This window comes from Bos taurus, chromosome 2 (genome assembly GCF_002263795.3).
Source record: "Bos taurus isolate L1 Dominette 01449 registration number 42190680 breed Hereford chromosome 2, ARS-UCD2.0, whole genome shotgun sequence".
Taxonomy (NCBI): Eukaryota; Metazoa; Chordata; class Mammalia; order Artiodactyla; family Bovidae; genus Bos; species Bos taurus.
In genome coordinates this window covers 128,388,567-128,402,133 of record NC_037329.1, presented here as the reverse complement: position 1 = coordinate 128,402,133, position 13,567 = coordinate 128,388,567, and the positions used below count along the sequence as shown (strand labels likewise).

At 42.1% G+C, this 13,567-nt stretch overlaps 1 protein-coding gene across 2 annotated transcripts in view; it reads left to right on the top strand.

The window, feature by feature from the left end:
- The window catches only part of RCAN3 (RCAN family member 3), a 38,077-nt gene extending 24,723 nt beyond the window's left edge, over window positions 1–13,354 (top strand). The window contains exons 3-5 of one of the 2 annotated variants that reach the window (XM_010802530.4): window positions 8,466–8,639; window positions 9,696–9,867; window positions 11,260–13,354. In XM_010802530.4, the coding sequence (XP_010800832.1) occupies window positions 8,466–8,639; window positions 9,696–9,867; window positions 11,260–11,444 (531 nt within the window). In that variant the 3' untranslated portion in view covers window positions 11,445–13,354. 2 annotated transcript variants of the gene reach the window in all.
- The last annotated feature ends 213 nt before the right edge of the window (window positions 13,355–13,567 follow it).

Below are 13,567 nucleotides of genomic sequence, written 5' to 3'. Positions count from 1 at the left end.
AAACATCTATTTCTGGTTTATTGACTAGGCCAAAGCCTTTGACTGTGTGGATCACAACAAACTGTGGAAAATTCTGGAAAATACCAAAAAAATTCTGGTATTCTGGGAATACCAGACCACCTGACCTGCCTCTTGAGAAACCTATATGCAGGTCAGGAAACAACAGTTAGAACTGGACATGGAACAACAGACTGGTTCCAAATAGAAAAAGGAGTACATCAAGGCTGTTTATTGTCACCCTGCTTATTTAACTTATATGCAGAGTACATCATGAGAAACGCTGGGCTGGAAGAAGCACAAGCTGGAATCAAGATTGCCGGGAGAAATATCAATAACCTCAGATATGCAGATGACATCAACCTTATGGCAGAAGGTGAAGAGGAACTAAAAAGCCTCTTGATAAAAGTGAAAGAGGAGAGTGAAAAAGTTGGCTTAAAGCTCAACATTCAGAAAACGAAGATCATGGCATCCAGTCCCACCACTTCATGGGAAATAGATGGGGAAACAGTGGAAACAGTGTCAGACTTTATTTGGAGGGGCTCCAAAATCACTGCAGATGGTGACTGCAGCCATGAAATTAAAAGACGCTTACTCCTTGGAAGGAAAGTTATGACCAACCTAGACAGCATATTCAAAAGCAGAGACATTACTTTGCCAACAAAGGTCCGTCTAGTCAAGGCTATGGTTTTTCCTGTGGTCATGTATGGATGTGAGAGTTGGACTGTGAAGAAAGCTGAGTGCCGAAGAATTGATGTTTTTGAATTGTGGTGTTGGACACACACACCTTGGACTGCAAGGAGATCCAACCAGTCCATCCTAAAGGAGACCAGTCCTGGGTGTTCTTTGGAGGGACTGATGCTGAAGCTGAAACTCCAGTACTTTGGCCACCTGATGCGAAGAGTTGACTCATTGGAAAAGACCCTGATGCTGGGAGGGATTGGGGGCAGGAGGAGAAGGGGTCGACAGAGGATGAGATGGCTGGATGGCATCACCGAGTCGATGGATGTGAGTTTGAGTGAACTCCGGGAGTTGGTGATGGACAGGGAGGCCTGGCGTGCTGCATTCATGGTGTCGCAAAGAGTCGGACACGACTGAGTGACTGAACTGAACTGAACTATCACTCAATGTATTAGGTTGTCAGGTGTCTTTTATTTCGTCTCTTTCAGCCTGAAACAGTTCCTAGTCCTCCCCTTTCAGGATGAGCCTTTCAGGATGCTCACACTCTTGGAGACTGCAGGCTGAACCTGAACTTCCTGATGTCTCTTGCTTCGTGGGCAGGGAGAGCAAGAAGGAGGAAGTGAGGATCCGGGTGGCCACCCTAGAGAGGGCCTTTGCAGGTCTCCTTGTGCAGTCGCACTGGTGGACAACACCGCCCTTGACAGCTGCAGCCTGAGCACTGGGAACAGAGCAACTGAAACTGTTTTCCTTGTTCCTGGGGGGATTCTCATGGTTTTTAGGGAAAGAACTCATGTTTGTGGTTTTCCTCAACCTCTGATGTTTTAGATCAAACTTGTTGGGAACTTCCCTGGTGATCCAGTGGCTAAGACACTGTGCTCCAATGTAGGGGGTGTGGGTCAGGAAACTAGACCCCATATGTCCCAACTAAGAACCCAGTATAGCATAAATAAGCACATAAATGTTTTTAGGGGAAAAAAAATGTTTGAGCCCAAGTACCTGGATGCGTTTGCAAACCTGAAGTGTTTTTGCAGGCCATTTTGAGTCTTAGATTGGATAACTGCCCTGTAATCGGACTGCTTCTTCAAAGTGCCCGTGAAAACAGTAGCTCAGTGGGGTGGCCAGAGGACTGTTAACAGGAGACAGAATTCTCTGCTTCTCCATTTGTCCTGTCTCCCTACTTCTGTTCCACCTATTCTTTCCTCCAGGAGGCCTTAAAATCTGCTACTCTGTCTTCCCTGCTCTTTTTAGTAAACAACTAAACAAACTTTAGGCTGAAAAAAAGAAACAAGACAAAAGCCATGGTGCTGCTGGGGGGCTGTCAACAGCTGGGACCTCATTAGACGCTCTCATAGTCACGGTTTTGGAGACTGACTGTCTCTAACAGATATTCCCCAGAAAAACCAAATGAAGTGTGTCTGTTTATTGATGGGCTGCAGGGCTTGAGTATCGTTAATTGAGTGCAGTCAGTACCTTTGTAACTTGCAGATGTGTGAGTGAGTGTGTGAGTGAGTGTGTGTGTGCGCACATGTGTGTGTGTGTCTGAGCTTAACTGTTAATGTGACCAGGTGGTGGCTGTGGTTGTGGGTCTCACTGCCCTCCTGAAGTGGCGGTCTGCATTTTCTCGGTGTTTAGGGTGAGCAGTTACCCCCTCAGCTGCTGGAAAATGACTTCTGCATTGTGTACACATCTTCTGTAAAGCGTCATCACGGAATTCTTTCCACCTTAGCCATGGGGAAAAAAGGCAAAACCAATAACCTTGCCTCTGGCATCGGTGAACCTGGAGCCACTGGACTCTGAATGGGTGGAATTTTCTATCTCAGATTTACAGAAAGAGAATGTGAAATTCTCTTGCCTTAGGACTCCAAAGATAATTTCACTGCTGAATGGATTGAAACGTCACTTCTGTGCTTCCCTGATAGCTCAGTTGGTGAAGAATCCTCCTGCAATGAGGATTCAATTCCTGGGTCGGAAAGATCCACTGGAGAAAGGGATGGGCTACCCACTCCAGTATTCTTGGGGCTTCCCTTGTGGCTCAGCTGGTAAACAATCCGCCTGCAATGCAGGAGACCTGAGTTTGATCCCTGAGTTGGAAAGATCCCCTGGAGAAGGGAAAGGCTACCCACTCCAGTATTCTGGCCTGGAGAATTCCATGGACTGTATAGTTGCAAAGAGTCGGACACAACTGAGCAACTTTCACTTTCCAACTTGATGTACAGAAATGATGGATGCCTCATGATTTTTTGGTTCAAAGCAGACGGGTGCAGCACAATCATTTTCATAGTTTGTTCCTCGGTGAAAGATAAACATCACCTTCTCTGCCTTGGGCAGGGGACCAAAGAGTAGAGCAGCCGTAATTCTGGAAAGATTGAGAAATGCGCATCTAGCAGCCGTCCTTATCTGTCACTCCCTGAAGCCTATTTTCCTATCTGACCTTCCCATTTTCCCCTTCCGTGATTTTAGTGCACCCAAGGCCCAGCTGCAGAGTAACCCTGAGTTCCCAAGAAACTGTGTTGTTATGTGTTATCCTTAACATATTTTAGGTGCAAGCTATTTGTAGTCATTTTTACTGCTCACTTACTGCACGGGTGATTTCTGCATATGAAGGCAGCTCAGATCTCTATTTTATGGAAAACTTACATAACAGGAAAAGCCTGGGTTTTTAAGCCAAATTGTTTTCGTTATAACTGTTGTACTGCCAGAGATGAATACTACGTGACCTCTGAAGAAGTAGAGTGGTCAGTGATGCTCTGGGTTTTATGGGATCCCCGCGATCTTCTAGGGAATAAATGTGCAACTGTCACCTGTTTAACAGGATGGTGTTACTTTTATATCATTAGGGAATTCAGAAACCCATAAAAGGGAATTATTTCTACAACTTCCCTGGTGGTCCAGTGGTTAAGCATCTGCCTGCCAAAAAATACGATCCCACAGGCTGCGGGGTAATCAAGCCCGCTCAGCACAAGGACTGACCATGTGTGCTCTGGAACCCATATGCCACAACTGCTGAGCCTGAGGACCCTAGAGCTCCTGCTGCACGACAAGAGAAGCCCACGCGCCACAGCTGGAGAGTAACCCGCCCTCTGCAACCAGAGAAAGCTCGAACCCAGCAGTGAAGAGCCCACGCGCCTCATTGAGGGCCCAGTGCAGCTCCAGGAAATTATTTCTAAAACAATTTAAGGAGGGGAAAAAAAAAGAATTTGGTTTCTGAATGGATTCTGTTTGTCCTGAGTGCTTTCAGTCCGTGTCCATATATGAAGCCCTCACCTCCTGTCTCCATTCTTCTAAAGCCCTTTTGTGCTGTTCCCGGGATGTTAGGGACAGCTCAGGAATCCACGTGCTGATGTCTTGGACACAGTGAGGGGCAGAGCTACCAGCTAAGGGCGCTGACCTTTTTCCTCTAATAGGAAACAACAAAAGTTTTGCCTCTACATTAATTGTTCATATTTTCTGCTCACCTCGGACCTTAAAGTCACACAGTTCATAAGCTGTGTTTATGCCACATTAAGGGGGAAATGCATGTGAAAGAGAGGGGAAAAAACCCAGCAAAACTTAGAAGAAGTCTCATCAACTCCTGCATGGCTTCATTTTTGAATAATTCTTCATCAGTTCACACATATTGGGATTTAGAAGAGAAAGATACGTATAACTCATTGCTGTCGTCTGCATGTTAATTCAGTTATGGTGTCTTTCTGGAATGATTTTAATAATTGTTTTGAAAGGAAATAGGAAGAAGGATGTGATTATCAAGTAGCTAATTATCTACACACATTTTTAGGAGGTATATTTAAAACAAAAGAATACATAAAGTTCAGAAGTAAAGGATAGGAGTTGAGTTCTGTGCAATATACAGTTGACTCTTGAACAACACAGATTTGAACTGCACAGGCCCTCTTCTATGCAGATTTTTTCCCAGTAAACTACAGTGCTATGCAGTCTGCACGGTTGGTTTACTTCACAGGTGTGGAGTCATGGATACGAAGGGCCCCTGCAAAGGTATATGCAGACTTTGAACTGGGCATGTTGGTGACCCTAACCCTTTGTTGTTCGGCAGTCGACTGGATGACCAACAGAAAGCTACACCAGCTGTATTAATATCAGACAAAACAGACTTTAAGACAAAAGACGTTCCTAGAGAAAGACAGAGGCTACTAATAATAAAACATTTAGTTCACGAGGAAGACAAAACAATTCTAAACTTGCTTTTTGTTTTTCTTGTTTAGTCGCTAAATTGCATCTGATGACCCCATGGACTCTAGGCCGCCAGGCTCCTCTGTCCATGGGATTTTCCAGGCAAGAATACTGGAGCAGTTTGCCATGTCCTTCTCCAAGGGATCTTCCTGACTCAGGGATCAAATCTTAGTCTCCTGCATTGGCAGACAGATTCGTTAACATATCTGTAAAAATGTATGAAGCCAAAGTGAGCAAATTACAAGGCAAAATAAATCCACCTGAGTGGGAGATCTGAACAAACCTATTGGTAATCATTAGTTCAAACAGACACCCCCTCTAAAAGAAATCAGTATATAGAACTTCTAAAGAACACAAGCTTAACATACTGAACATATTTATGGTACCGCAGGCACCCAACAGCTACAGAAAGATGTTTCAAGCACGCATAGCAGATTTATGAAAATGGATGAAATATTGTAACAAAAGCAAGTCTCAGAAATATTGAAGGATTGATATCTCTATGGATAAAAACCTCTGATCATAGTGAAAATAAATGAGATGTTAAAAAGATAACAAGCAAAATCTCCCACCTATTTGGAATTTTAAGAAATATCTAAACAATTCATGAGACAAGAAATCATAATGGAAATTAAACTAAATACTTAGAATCAAATAATAATGAAAGTAATATATATTCAAACTTGTGGGAATAGCTAAAAAATAATATTTAGAAATATATATTCCTTAAATGTTTCTATTAAAAAGGAGAAAATTGAAAAATTACAGACTCAGCATCCAACTTAAGGCAATAGAAAAAGGAAAAACTCAAAGAACAAAGAGTAGAAATTAATGAAATAGAGAGTAAATATACATAGAATCAATAATGTCAAACAGGTGATTCCCTGAAGAGAAAGTGGTGTGTGTCTCTACTTATTTGGGTCTTTAATTTCTTTCAACTATGTTGAATAGTTTTCAATGTACCGAGTGAAGGATAATCATTTCAACCATGGGAGCTGGAACCAAGGGATAGCCATATGGGGAAAGAAAAAAGTGAACTCTGACTCTTGTCTCACATACAAAAATTAACTTGAAGTGGATCCTAGACCTAAATGTAAAAACTAAGCTAGAAAACATAGGAGAAAATCCTAGTGACCTTGGGTATGGCAGAGATTTCTAAATTTGACACAAAAAGCACAAAGTAGTTTTTTAAAGTCAACACATGGACGTGTGAATTCACATTCACACGAGTGAACTCGAGGAGTCGGTGATGGACAGGGAGGCCTGGCGTGCTGCGATTCATGGGGTGGCAGAAAGTCGGACACGACTGAGCGACTGAACTGAAAACTAGTAACGACCCAGTTGCCTGTCAGCAGGTACATGCATAAATATCCTTACAGTGGAATTCTACTTGATAATAAGAAGGATCATAAAAGAGAACCCAGTAATATGACTCTCAAAATGATTATGCTCAGGGAAAAAACCCAGGACCCCCCCTCCCCGGCCAAAAGTACATTTATATGAAATACTAAAAAAATATGATCTGATCTAGAGTGACAGAAAATAGACGGTGGTTACTGGTGGGAGTGGGATGGGCATCTCATACACTTTAGTTTTATGGAGAGTACAGAGTTAAATATGAAAGGTGAAATCATAAAATTTTAAGACCATCTGGGAGAACATCATTGTGATCTCAGAGTATACAAGGATTTCTCAAGACACAACACAAAAGGAAGAAAACTGATACATTTAGTAAGGTTCAAATTTAAAACTTGTATATCTCAAAAAAAAATTGGGAAAAAGTACTTATGGCACCTATAATTAACAAAGAATGAGTACCCCAATAGAACTCCCATTCCTCAATTAAAAGAGACAGCCCAATAGAAGAACGGACAAAAGATATGAGCACACATATGGATTCTGCAGGCAAGAATACTGGAGTGGGTTGCTGTGCTCTCCTCCAGGGGATCTTCCCAACCCAGGAACCTAACTGCTTCTCTTTTGTCTCCTGCATTGGCAGGCAGGTTCTTTACCACTAGCGCCACCTGGGAAGCTATATCATATTAAGAGGAACCCCAGAAGACCCATAAACATGAAAAGAGGTTCAACGTCTTTATTTTTCAAAGAAATGTGAATTATAACCAAAATTAGAGCTGATTTTCATATCCCTTACTTTGCATTGGTAAAAATTTAAAGGTCTATATCAAATGTTGGCATAGATATGAAGCAACCAGAACACACTTTCACTCTTAGACAGTAAATTGGTACAAACACTTTGGAAAACTACTTGGCATCGTCTACTAAAGTAAAAGATACGTCAGTGTTGAGGCCCAGGACGCTTGCTTAAAAGACGCTTGCTCCTTGGAAAGAAAGCTCTGACAAACCTAGACAGTGTATTAAAAAGCAAAGTTGCGACTTTGCCGACAAAGGTCCATATAGTCAAAGCTGTGGTTTTTCCAGGAGTCATGTACAAATGTGGGAGTGGGACCATAAAGAAGGCTGAGAACGAAAGAATTGATGCTTTCGAATTGTGGTGCTGGAGAAGACTCCTGCGAATCCCTTGGACAGCAAGGAGATCAAACCAGTCAATCCTAAAGGAAATCAGTCCTGAACATTCACTGGAAGGACTGATGCTGAAGCTGAAGCTCCAGTACTTTGGCCACCTGATATGAAGAGCTGACTCACTGGAAAAGACCCTGATGCTGGGAAAGACTGAGGGCAGGAGGAGAAGTGGGCAACAGAGGATGAGATGGTTGGATGGCGTCACTGACTCAATGGACATGAGTTTGAGCTAACTCTGGGAGATAGTGACGGACAGGGAAGCCTGGTGTGCTGCAGTCCATGAGGTCTCAGAGAGTGGTGTATAACTTAGAGACTGAAGAACAAAGGCCCAGTAATGCCACTTACAGTGTGCACACCAGAGAAACCATGCATATGGGCACCAAGAATGTTCCTAACAGCATTGTAGTAACAAAAACTGAAGGCAGTCCAGATTCCAGCAGCATTAGCGGGATTGTGGTATAGCTGTACAATGGAATATTATACAGTCCTGAAGAGGGTGGCTCACAGTTACAGCAACAAGGAAGAATCTTAGGAAAAAAGGCAAGTTATAGAAGAATACATGCAACACGATTCAGTCTTTAGGGGAGCTTATAAATGTTGTAAAACTATAAAGAAAAACAAAGATAAGCTTGAAATTCCAGAAAATAATTACTTTGAAGCTAAAAAGGAATAGGATGGTGGTAAAAACTCTGGCATGCTGAGGACTTCAAAATGATAGTGATGTTCTTGTTCTATCATTGGGCATGTTCTTATCATTTTATACCTTACATTCATTTTATAATACTTTACATTTGATTTTATAATATGAACTCTACATAATATAACCTTCAATAAACTTATTTTTAAAATAAGTGCAAACTGCAGAATTTAGCATATGACTAACAGGACACCTGTTCTTGTGCACCTACAAGAAAAGAATGCTTCTTTGGGGAAAAAAACAAATTATAATGAATTCTACTCCACTACTTATGTTTAATGATTTAGATTTCCTCTTGGTAAAGGTTTTCCTTCTCCCCCCAACCCTTATTCTCTCTGCTGTGCTGCCCCTCACTTTGTAGGAGAGATTTGAAGCGCTTTTCACCATCTATGATGACCAAGTTACATTTCAGTTGTTCAAAAGCTTTAGAAGAGTCCGAATAAATTTCAGCAAGCCTGAGGCAGCAGCAAGGGCTCGAATAGAACTCCACGAGACAGACTTCAACGGAAGGAAGCTGAAGCTGTATTTCGCACAGGTACTTACTTCATTGTGCAGAGGGCAGAGTGGGCTGAACTTGTTTTCCTCCATCCAATGATACTGTCAGTTCTCCGTCTTCTCTATCATCGTATCAGAGATCTTTGAAATGAACAATCCCAATCATCAAATCATGTAAACATATTTTTCCTTTGTTTTACAGATATATAAACATATACATTTATTAAGCATATTTGCCCTCCTGACTTTGTTTTGCTTAGCCTAACAGAGGGTTTCATATTTTTCTGGCAGCTTTTCTCAACTGGGGTTGAGAGGATTAAGCCCTAACACCGTAAGGTCACTTTTCTCCTGTCGTCTAGAATGGCACTTGGGATGGGACATCCTTGGAAGATGTGAGAAAAGCAGTCTCTGGACTCATTTCCATGGGCTGTGATTCCTAAGAGGTGCCCTGTTGAAACGCTCCCAGCCCAAGGGGTGAGCAGGGAGCAGACAGCACATGCAGAAAGGCTGTCCTAGACTTTGGAATTGCAGAGGATCCTGCAAGTTAATGAGAATTGGCCATCCTTATTATTTGAATCCTCCATTGATAGGACTCTGACAAACCAAGTACTTCTTGGAAGAATTAGTGAAATAAAAGCATTAGATCAGCTGTTAGGTATACTGTTTTATTTTTCACAAAGCATTTTTTTCCCTTGGTCTAGCTTTCAAAATTAAAAAAAAAAAATTAAGGTGGAGTTTGCTGTCTGACATTACAAATGAAACCTATGTTTGGACACGTCTTGGTGGAGTCGATGGTGACGGTATAACCTAATCTCTTCTAAAACTGGAATTCAGTGCTCAGTACGATTCATTGTCCATTCGTCTACTCATTGCTTTTTCTTTCTGTTTGACGAATATTTATTGGGCACCTAATGGTCTGTGTCATGCACTAAGTGTTCAGTGGTGAACCAGACAGACTCTGACCCAGCCCCTGGAAGATATGTAGCCTGTCAAAGAGAAATTTTACATTTTCTCCAAAGAGGTGTTATAGTTAATGGGAAGATGAAAGTGAAACACATAGCCTGGCCATAAACTGTGAGCATCTCCCCCGCTGCAGGTACAGATGTCCGGCGAAACGCGAGACAAGTCGTATTTACAGCCGCCCCAGCCTGCCAAGCAGTTCCTCATCTCCCCTCCCGCGTCGCCTCCGGTGGGGTGGAAGCAGGGCGGGGACGCAACGCCTGTTATAAATTATGACCTACTCTGTGCTGTTTCCAAACTGGGACCAGGTAACCAACTTCTCTCTCTCCTGTTTTTTTCTCCAAACTTTTGCTTTAAAGCCCTCATTCAGCTAGCTATCCATGTTCTAGCCAACTAGTAGCAACATGATCAGCATGGAAGTTAGTCACACAAACCTGGGTTCAGATTCTAGCCTCTGCTAACTTTGTGATCTTGAGCAGGTTATTTAGCTTCCATTTTCTGAGCCTCTGTTTTCTCATCTAAAATAGCGATCAGGTACGAAAAAGTCGGTTGGTTTGCACTGGCGGCTGAATGGCCCAATTAATTCAGGGGAGGGAGCTTTTGAGCTCTAGAAAAAAAAATAAAAATAAAATAAAATAGCGATCATAGGAGCTACCCTTCAACATGGTTATAAGGACTAAGGGCTTTCCCAGGTGGCACAGTGGTAAAGAATCTGCCTGTCAAAAAAAAAAAAAAGAATCTGCCTGTCGATGCAGGAGACACAGAGATGCAGGTTCAATCCCTGAATCGGGAAGATCGTCTGGAGAAGGAAATGGCAACCCACTACAGTATTCTTGCCTGGGAAATCCCATGGATAGAGGGGCTTAGTGGGCTACAGTCCACAAAGTCACAGAGCTGGACACGATTCAGCAAGACTGAGTGCATGCACGCGCCCACACACACACACACACACAAACACACACACACAAGAACTAAGTGATATATACGTAATAGTAAATCTAACTGCAGTTTTTACTGTTCCAAATTCTAGTACATGACAGATCATTAGAGAATATTAGTTGCCATCGAAATAGCAGACAGACAACTTCTACACTGAATAGTTTACCAAGGTATTGGTGGTGATACCATATCATCCCTTCAGATTCTTCTCTTGTATTTCTTTTCCACTCTTCTTTTCCTTCTGTTTAATTTCTCTCTCTCATCCCTCCAAAATACTATAATAAATCAGTGCCATTGTTGGTTCATAGTAGTCATCCACCTAAAATAATGTTGTGTCTTCATTAACATTAGGGGATACAAAAGGCATTTGAGGGGAAGTTGTTTTTAGACATGAGAGCTATATCTTGGATCCCTGAGGTCCTATAAGAGATTGCCGATGCTGCCTGAAACCTTACAGGTGTCTCCCAAGGGGAACCCAGAAACCATTACGAAGTTAAGCGGGAACACGTGCGTTGTTCATAGAACAGGAATTCGCACTTGCGTTTTAACTCCCAAGACCTCAGTACTCCTCACTACTAATTTCTCGAAATGCCAGAATTTTTTAAGAACCTTAAAAAGCATTAATTCTGTAATGTCTAAACAAGATAAAGTACTATGACATAGGATTTACAGATTGAAAAGCCAGTAATCAGCAATGAAAACATGAGTAGAACAAGAAGTTTCAAGGTTCAGAACCCTTTCTTTGCTATTTACCTCTGCAGGAGAGAAATATGAACTTCACGCAGGAACCGAGTCCACACCAAGCGTGGTGGTTCACGTCTGTGAAAGTGAAACTGAAGAGGAAGAAGAAACAAAAAACCCCAAACAGAAAATCACCCAGACACGGCGCCCAGAACCTCCGACCGCAGCGCTGAGCGAGCCCCGGGCCTTCGACTGTGCGCTTTGAGGCTTTGGTGGTGTGGCGTGGAGCCGCTGCCCACCTGGCCAGGGATGGCGGGGACATGCCCACCCATGACCGTGACCTCTGCTCAGCCAAGGGGAGGCCAGGGGGCACGGAGCACCCACACTGGGGACAGTAGAACATGGAGTAGCAGTTTTAACAGATCAGTTAAAAGCACAATTTTTAACTGATGTTCTGAACAGCATGTTATTTTAAAGGATTAGCCCCCACCACGTGGCAACTCTTGACCATTTTTAAACAGCAAATTAGGAGAATGGCTTCCTCCAGAAACATCGATTTCCCTGATTCTGGATAGCATGGGGTACCCCAAAGTGAAAACGGTAGTCACCCAGGGCAGTTCCATTTTTGAGAACTTAAAAATAGTCTTAAAATAATAATAATAATAAAAAGTATTACAGTTTTAATAATCTAGATGAGTATGTTTGTAATGGTCTGTTGGCTCCAAACAAATCTTTTGGTCAAAGATTAATTGCTATTCAATATACATGGAATTTTTTGCCCAGAAAGAGACCTGACGTAGAGAATAATTCACAGAAAATCATTTTTTTTCTCAAGTGGTTTTTTTTTCTTTAGCTTTGGGGAAGAAATGCCCGGTTCCCTTCAACTGTCAGAATCAAGGTGCCCAAATCTACAAGCACACTGTTCTCATCACAAAGTGATACATAATAGACCCCAGTTCCGGATAACGCCCCCCGGGCAAAGAGCTGCTGCTTTGGAAGCGAGACGCATCACCTGTGACCCTGATGACTGTGATCTCAGGCGGCTACCACGCTGTCCCATTTGTGACACGTCCTGGCCTGTAGCTCGGGCCGTCTTCAACCACCACTTGAGTGGCCATTATTCATATTTGTGTGTCATCATTCATAGACTTTAAATCAGAAAAAGTACTGATAAGATTTTCTGAAGACTGTTTTTAATTGTCCATTTAAACATTCTTCTGTTTGCTTTGACATAGAAGTCGCACACATTGTTTTTCTGTGAATTAGGGAAAGATGGAGCAGATAGGGATAATTCATTGGTCAGAGTTTCTTTTGGGTGAAATTTGTTTACCGTGGCCTCCAGTTGGCATTTTCCCTTAAAACAGAGTTGTTTCCTACTTGTATTTGAGGGTGTATCATTGAACAAACATCTTCTTAGTTACTCTTTTGTGGTCTGTGTGAATTTCGAAGTCCTTTTTGTAGAAAAGTGTTGTAACTAAGAATGCTTTGCTTCAGGTCAGGTGGCCGTACTGGCTTTCTGCTCCCCCAGGTTTTCTTTGTAAGGCAAGTGTCTGGGGCTCCTTGCTGTGTCTGTGCAAGGACTTGTGAGTTTGGACTAATAAACCAGTGTGGCTGCCACGACAACGAAAGAAAAATGCAGAAATTCAGATCATGCTATCGATACATTTTTGGTAACGTGTTTCTGTGGTCTAGATGTTCTTATTGTGGTAGAATTTATTTCTAAGGACTTAAACTTTATTGCAAAAAAAAAAAGTTTCCTATATTTTCCTTACCTTCAAATATGCTGAGATGATCAACTCTTCTGTTTGTATATATCCACCACTTACGGTAAGCCTCGATGTAAATTCAGTTGAAATTTGTGATTCTGTAAGCTGTTTATTAAACTTATTAAATTTATTATTTGGCAGTTTAACTGGCAGCCACGTAATAAATTTACTTTGCAGTTCTAAATTCAGCCAGTTTTTAATCTTATTTGGGTGCACTAATTTATCATTGCAGAACAAACTCTGTAAGTCAGGAAATGTATGTATTTTCAATGTTTGGAAATTTTTGAATTTTCTTTTAGATAATATTTATTCACTGTAATTTTCTAAGTGATCAAAAGTCATGATGTTTTATTATTTGGCTTGGCTTTCATGCTGTACCTTCCAATTAAAGAATCAGATCAGTCGCTCAGTCGTGTCCAACTCTTTGCGACCCCATGAATCGCAGCACGCCAGGCCTCCCTGTCCATCACCAACTCCCGGAGTTCACTCAGACTCACGTCCATCGAGTCAGTGATGCCATCCAGCAATCTCATCCTCTGTCATCCCCTTCTCCTCTTGCCCCCAATCCTTCCCAGCATCAGAGTCTTTTCCAGTGAGTCAACTCTTCACATGAGGTGGCCAA